This window comes from Oncorhynchus tshawytscha, linkage group LG15 (assembly GCF_018296145.1).
Source record: "Oncorhynchus tshawytscha isolate Ot180627B linkage group LG15, Otsh_v2.0, whole genome shotgun sequence".
Classification (NCBI taxonomy): domain Eukaryota; kingdom Metazoa; phylum Chordata; class Actinopteri; order Salmoniformes; family Salmonidae; genus Oncorhynchus; species Oncorhynchus tshawytscha.
In genome coordinates, this window is record NC_056443.1 from 39,152,099 (window position 1) to 39,159,598 (window position 7,500).

Sequence of the window (7,500 nt, forward strand, 5' to 3'; positions counted from 1 at the left end):
AGTTTTCAGCTGTGCTAACATAATTGCAAAAGGGTTTTCTAATGATAAATTAGCCTTTTAAAATGATAAACTTGGATTAGCTAACACAACCTGTCATTGGAACACAGGAGTGATGGTTGCTGATAATGGGCCTCTGTACGCCTATGTAGATATTCCATTAAAAATCAGCCGTTCCAGCCACAATAGTCAATTAAAACATTAACAATGTCTACACTGTATTTCTGAACAATTTGATGTTATTTTAATGGACAAAAAAGTTGCTTTTCTTTCAAAAACAAGGACAATTCTAAGTGACCCCAAACGTTTGAACGGTAGTGTAGGTGTGTGTGGCCCACCTGTGTCAGGACTGGTGGACAGTGGAGAGGGGGGGAGTTGTGGAGTGGGGGTGGTCCTCTGCTCCCCCTGAGCCCCCTCCTCGGCCCTCTCTGTGGGTGTGTGCGTGTCGGGGCGGTGTGTGTGTAGGTCCTCCAGCGCGCGGGCGAGGCATGTGTGTCCGCGAGAGCGTGCAACTGCGAGGGGGAGGCGGCCTAGTGAGTCAGGAATTCCGAGCGCCTGGCTGTTCCAACCATATAGAACCTCGGCTGCTGCCTGGTGTCCCAGAGCACACGCCCACATCTACAGAAGACAGGATTACACTGTAAAAACCTACTTGATGATTACAATCAGATAGAAACAGAGCAGAAATGACAATAGTAGTAGTAGCATTAGCCTGCTAAAAAAACAGAAATGAAAGCAAGACAGTACGTTTTATCTGGGTTTGATGACAAAATAAAGTCTTAGAGAGTATCAGATACTGGAATAAAGACTACAGTCTTAGAGAGTATCAGATACTGGAATAAAGACTACAGTCTTAGAGGGTATCAGATACTGGGATAAAGACTACAGTCTTAGAGAGTATCAGATACTGGAATAAAGACTACAGTCTTAGAGAGTATCAGATACTGGAATAAAGACTACAGTCTTAGAGGGTATCAGATACTGGGATAAAGACTACAGTCTTAGAGAGTATCAGATACTGGAATAAAGACTACAGTCTTAGAGAGTATCAGATACTGGAATAAAGACTACAGTCTTAGAGAGTATCAGATACTGGAATAAAGACTACAGTCTTAGAGAGTATAAGATACTGGAATAAAGACTACAGACTTCGAGAGTATCAGATACTGGAATAAAGACTACAGTCTTAGAGAGTATAAGATACTGGAATAAAGACTACAGACTTCGAGAGTATCAGATACTGGAATAAAGACTACAGACTTCGAGAGTATCAGATACTGGAATAAAGACTACAGTCTTAGAGAGTATCAGATACTGGAATAAAGACTACAGTCTTAGAGAGTATCAGATACTGGAATAAAGACTACAGTCTTAGAGAGTATCAGATACTGGAATAAAGACTACAGTCTTAGAGAGTATCAGATACTAGAATAAAGACTACAGTCTTAGAGAGTATCAGATATTGGAATAAAGACTACAGTCTTAGAGAGTATCAGATACTGGAATAAAGACTACAGTCTTAGAGGGTATCAGATACTGGGATAAAGACTACAGTCTTAGAGAGTATCAGATACTGGAATAAAGACTACAGTCTTCGAGAGTATCAGATACTGGAATAAAGACTACAGTCTTAGAGAGTATAAGATACTGGAATAAAGACTACAGACTTCGAGAGTATCAGATACTGGAATAAAGACTACAGTCTTAGAGAGTATAAGATACTGGAATAAAGACTACAGACTTCGAGAGTATCAGATACTGGAATAAAGACTACAGTCTTAGAGAGCGGTGAAGACCAAATGTTTGATGTAAAAGTGAGTGTCACCAGAGGAGTGCATGAGAAATGATCGACGGTGAGAGGATCAACTTCCTGCTCTACGTCCAGACTGTCACTGTTGACACTCCTGAGGAAAAACAAACACAATGTTAAAACTGCAGTTCAGCTAAAAGAGGTTGAATAGTTTACACTCCTGTTTAGCCCCTCCCCCTCCTGTTTAGCCCCCCAACACCTCATGTTTAGCCCCTCCCCCGTTTAGCCCCTCCCCACCTCCTGTTTAGCCCAACCCCCTCCTGTTTAGCCCTCCCTCTCCTGTTTAGCCCTCCCCCTCTCCTGTTTAGCCCCCCTCCTGTTTAGCCCCTCCCTCTCCTGTTTAGCCCTCCACCTCCTGTTTAGGCCCTCCCCCTCCTGTTTAGCCCCTCCCCAACTCCAGTTTAGCCATCCCTCTCCTGTTTAGCCCTCCCGCCTCCTGTTTAGCCCCTCCCCCCACATGTTAGCACCTCCCTCTCGTGATTAGCCCCTCCCTCTCCTGTTTAGCGCTCCCTCTCCTGTATAGCCCCTTCCCTTCTCCTGTTTAGCCCCTCCCTCTCCGGTTTAGCCCCTCCCTGTCCTGTTTAGCCCCTCCCTCTCATGTATAATTGCTTTAATACATTTTGATCTGTGACCAGATGTTTTAAGTCGACATTCTGCCTGTCTCACGGAACCAGGATGCTAAAACTGGATGAGATGCATAATTCATATCTTAATATCCAATATGTTCTTTTTGTACATCAGGAGATTCTCTCAACACAAACAAGTGTGTGTATCTCCAGGGAATGAGTTTATACTGTATACATATGTGTGTGGATGAGGTGTGTGTGTATGTGTGTAAGTAAAAATATATAAATATACACTGCTCAAAAAAATAAAGGGAACACTAAAATAACACATCCTAGATCTGAATGAATGAAATATTCTTATTAAATACTTTTTTCTTTACATAGCTGAATGTGCTGACAACAAAATCACACAAAAATGATCAATGGAAATCAAATGTATCAACCCATGGAGGTCTGGATTTGGAGTCACACTCAAAATTAAAGTGGAAAACCACACAACAGGCTGATCCAACTTTGATGTAATGTCCTTAAAACAAGTCAAAATGAGGCTCAGTAGTGTGTGTGGCCTCCACGTGCCTGTATGACCTCTTTACAACGCCTGGGCATGCTCCTGATGAGGTGGCGGATGGTCTCCTGAGGGATCTCCTCCCAGACCTGGACTAAAGCATCCGCCAACTCCTCGACAGTCTGTGGTGCAACGTGGCGTTGGTGGATGGAGCGAGACATGATGTCCCAGATGTGCTCAATTGGATTCAGGTCTGGGGAACGGGCGGGCCAGTCCATAGCATCAATGCCTTCCTCTTGCAGGAACTGCTGACACACTCCAGCCACATGAGGTGGAGGAACCCAGAGCCAACCGCACCAGCATATGGTCTCACAAGGGGTCTGAGGATCTCATCTTGGTACCTAATGGCAGTCAGGCTACCTCTGGCGTGCACATGGAGGGCTGTGCGGCCCCCCAAAGAAATGCCACCCCACACCATGACTGACCCACCGCCAAACCGGTCATGCTGGAGGATGTTGCAGGCAGCAGAACGTTCTCCACAGCGTCTCCAGACTCTGTCACGTCTGTCACATGTGCCTGGTGTGAACCTGCTTTCATCTGTGAAGAGCAGAGGGCGCCAGTGGCGAATTTGCCAATCTTGGTGTTCTCTGGCAAATGCCAAATGTCCTGCACAGTGTTGGGCTGAAAGCACAACCCCCACCTGTGGACGTCGGGCCCTCATACCACCCTCATGGAGTCTGTTTCTGACTGTTTGAGCAGACACATGCACATTTGTGGCCTGCTGGAGGTCATTTTGCAGGGCTCTGGCAGTGCTCCTCCTGCTTCTCCTTGCACGGAGATAGCGGTCCTGCTGCTGGGTTGTTGCCCTCCTACGGCCTCCTCCACGTCTCCTGATGTACTGGCCTGTCTCCTGGTAGCACCTCCATGATCTGGACACTACGCTGACAGACACAGCAAACCTTCTTGCCACAGCTCGCATTGATGTGCCATCCTGGATGAGCTGCACTACCTGAGCCACTTGTGTTGGTTGTAGACTCCATCTCATGCTACCACTAGAGTGAAAGCACCGCCAGCATTCAAAAGTGACCAATACATCAGCCAGGAAGCATAGGAACTAAGAAGTGGTCTGTGGTCATCACCTGCAGAACCACTCCTTTATTGGGGGTGTCTTGCTAATTGCCTATCTGTCCATCTGTTTGTCTATTCCATTTGCACAACAGCATGTGACATTTATTGTCAATCAGTGTTGCTTCCTAAGTGGACAGTTTGATTTGACAGAAGTGTGATTGACTTGGAGTTACATTGTGTTGTTTAAGTGTTCCCTTTATTTCTTTGAGCAGTGTACATTATATACTACCACTACTACCTATAGAACAGCATGGAGATGATAATATATACATTATATACTACTACTACCTATAGAACAGCCTGGAGATGATAATATATACATTATATACTACCACTACTACCTATAGAACAGCATGGAGATGATAATATATACATTATATACTACTAGTACTACCTATAGAACAACCTGGAGATGATAATATATACATTATATACTACCACTACTACCTATAGAACAACCTGGAGATGATAATATATACATTATATACTACCACTACTACCTATAGAACAACCTGGAGATGATAATATATACATTATATACTACTAGTACTACCTATAGAACAACCTGGAGATGATAATATATACATTATATACTACTAATACTACCTATAGAACAGCATGGAGATGATAATATATACATTATATACTACTAATACTACCTATAGAACAGCCTGGAGATGATAATATAAACACTGCTCAACAACATAAAGGGAACACTAAAATAACACATCCTAGATCTGTAAGTAAAAATATATGAATATGCGTGTGCGCATGCAGTTGAAGTCGGAAGTTTTCATACACCTCAGCCAGATTCATTTGAACTCAGTTTCTCACAAATCCTGACATTTAATCCAGTAAAAATATATAAATATACAATTTCTGACATTTAATCTTAGTAAAAATTCCCTTTCTTAGGTCAGTTAAGATCACCACTTTACTTTAAGAATGTGAAATGCCAAAATAATAGTAGAGAGAATGATTTATTTCAGCTTTTATTTCTTTCATCACATTCCCAGTGGGTCAGAAGTTTACATACACTCAATTAGTATTTGGTAGCATTGCCTTTAAATTGTTTACCTTGGGTCAAACGTTTCGGGTAGCCTTCCACAAGCTTCCCACAATAAGTTGGGTGAATTTTGGCCCATTCCTCCTGACAGAGCTGGTCTAATTGAGTCAGGTTTGTAGGCCTCCTTGCTCACTCATGCTTTTTCAGTTCTGCACACAAACTTTCTAGAGGATTGAGGTCAGGGCTTGACTTGTTGTCCTTAAGCCATTTTGAGCCATAACTTTGGAAGTATGTTGGGTTCATTGTCCATTTCGAAGACCCATTTGCAACCAAGCTTTAACATCCTGACTGATGTCTTGAGATGTTGCTTCAATATATCCACGTCATTTTCCGTCCTCATGATGCATTTATTTTGTGAAGTGCACCAGTCCCTCCTGCAGCAAAGCACCCCCACAACATGATGCTGCCACCCCCATGCTTCACGGTTGGGATGGTGTTCTTCAGCTTGCAAGGCTCCCCCTTTCTCCTCCAAATATAACAATGGTCATTATGGCCAAACAGTTCTATTTTGTTTCATCAGACCAGAGGACATTTCTCCAAAAAGTACGATCTCTGTCCACATGTGCAGTTGCAAACCGTAGTCTGGCTTTTTTATGGTGGTTTTGGAGCAGTGGCTTCTTCCTTGCTGAGTGGACTTTCAGGTTATGTCGATATAGGACTGCTTTCCTCCAGCATCTTCACAAGGTCCTTTCCTTTTTGCACCAAAGTACATTCATCTTTAAAACAAGTTTTAATGACCCCAACCTAAGTGTTTGTAAACTTCCGACTTCAACTGTATGTGAGTATCAGGTGTGGGTGTATACCTCCAGTGGATGAGTGTGTGGATGAGGTGTGTGTATCCCTGTGCAGCGGCCAGGTGGAGCAGTGTCATCCCTCTGTGGCGTATGGAGTGAGCGAGGCGCTCTTCTCCCCCTCCTCTCCACCTCCCTCCCTCCATCATCCTCTCACATACTCCAACTATCCTCCTCTCAAACCATGGGCCTGACTGGAGAGAGAGAGAAGGAGAGAGAGAGGAGGGAGGGGGAGAGAGGTGAGAGAGAGAGAGGAGGGAAGGAGAGGGAGAGAGAGAGGAGAATGAGGGATGGGGAGAGAGAGAGGTGAGAGAGAGGTGAGAGAGAGAGAGACAGGAGGGAAGGAGAGGGAGAGAAAAAAAACATTTTTTGCAAATGAACACGACTCTACACCACCCTCCCCCTCTCTCTCCTCCACCCCCAACCTCCCCTCTCTCTCCCTCACCCACTCCCCCACCCTACCTCCCTCCCTCCCTCTCCCCCCCCACCCTCCACGCCCAACCTCCTCCCTCCCTCACCCACCCTCCCTCCCTCTCCCTCACCCACCCTCTCCCTCCCTCCCTCCCTCCCTCCCTCCCTCCCTCCCTCCCTCCCTCCCTCCCTCCCTCTCCCTCACCCACCCTCCCTCCCACTCCCCCACCCTCCACCCCCAACCTCCTCCCTCCCTCTCCCCCCTCACCCACCCTCCCTCCCTCTCCCCCTTACCCACCCTCCCTCCCTCCCTCCCTCCCTCCCTCTCCCTTACCCACCCTCCCTCCCTCTCCGCCTCCCTCCCTCCCTCTCCGCCTCCCTCCCTCCCTCTCCCCCCTCACCCACCCTCCCTCCCTCTCCCCCTCCCTCTCCCTCACCCACCCTCCCTCCCTCTCCGCCTCCCTCCCTCCCTCCCTCTCCCTCACCCACCCACCCACCCTCACCCACCCCCCCCTCCCCCTCCCTCCCTCTCCCTTACCCACCCTCCCTCCCTCTCCGCCTCCCTCCCTCCCTCCCTCTCCCCCTCACCCACCCTCCCTCCCTCCCTATCCCTCACCCACCCTCCCTCCCTCCCTCTCCCTCACCCACCCTCCCTCCCTCCCTCTCCGCCTCCCTCCCTCCCTCTCCCTCACCCACCTTCCCTCCCTCCCTCCCTCACCCACCCTCCCTCCCCGCCTCCCTCCCTCCCTCCCTATCCCTCACCCACCCTCCCTCCCCCTCCCTCTCCCTCACCCACCCACCCTCACCCACCCACCCTCACCCACCCTCCCTCCCCCTCCCTCCCTCCCTCCCTCCCTCCTCCTCTCCCCCACCCACCCTCCCTCCCTACCCCCTCTCCCCCTCCCTCCCCCTCCCTATCCCTCACCCACCCTCCCTCCTTCTCCCTCACCCACCGTCCCTCCCTCCCTCTCCCTCACCCACCCTCCCTCCCTACCTCCCTCCCTCCCTCTCCCTCACCCAATCTCCCTCTCCCTCACCCACCGTCCCTCTCTCCCCCTCCCTCTCCCTCCCCCTCCCTCCCTCTCCCTCACCCACCCACCCTCCCAACCTCCCCCCCCACCCCCTCCCTCCCTCCCCCTCTCTCCCTCCCTCCCTCCCTCTCCCTCACCCAATCTCCCTCTCCCTCACCCACCGTCCCTCTCTCCCCCTCCCTCTCCCTCCCCCTC

At 48.6% G+C, this 7,500-nt stretch overlaps 1 protein-coding gene across 1 annotated transcript in view; it reads right to left on the minus strand.

Moving 5' to 3' along the window:
* camta2 (calmodulin binding transcription activator 2) overlaps positions 1-7,500 on the minus strand; it is a 127,749-nt gene that overhangs the window by 24,803 nt on the left and 95,446 nt on the right. The window contains exons 14-16 of the mRNA XM_042297829.1: positions 5,876-6,057; positions 1,823-1,901; positions 336-615 (exon numbers count right to left, since the gene is read on the minus strand). Coding sequence (XP_042153763.1) covers positions 336-615; positions 1,823-1,901; positions 5,876-6,057 — 541 coding nt within the window. The remainder of the gene's footprint in view (positions 1-335; positions 616-1,822; positions 1,902-5,875; positions 6,058-7,500) is intronic.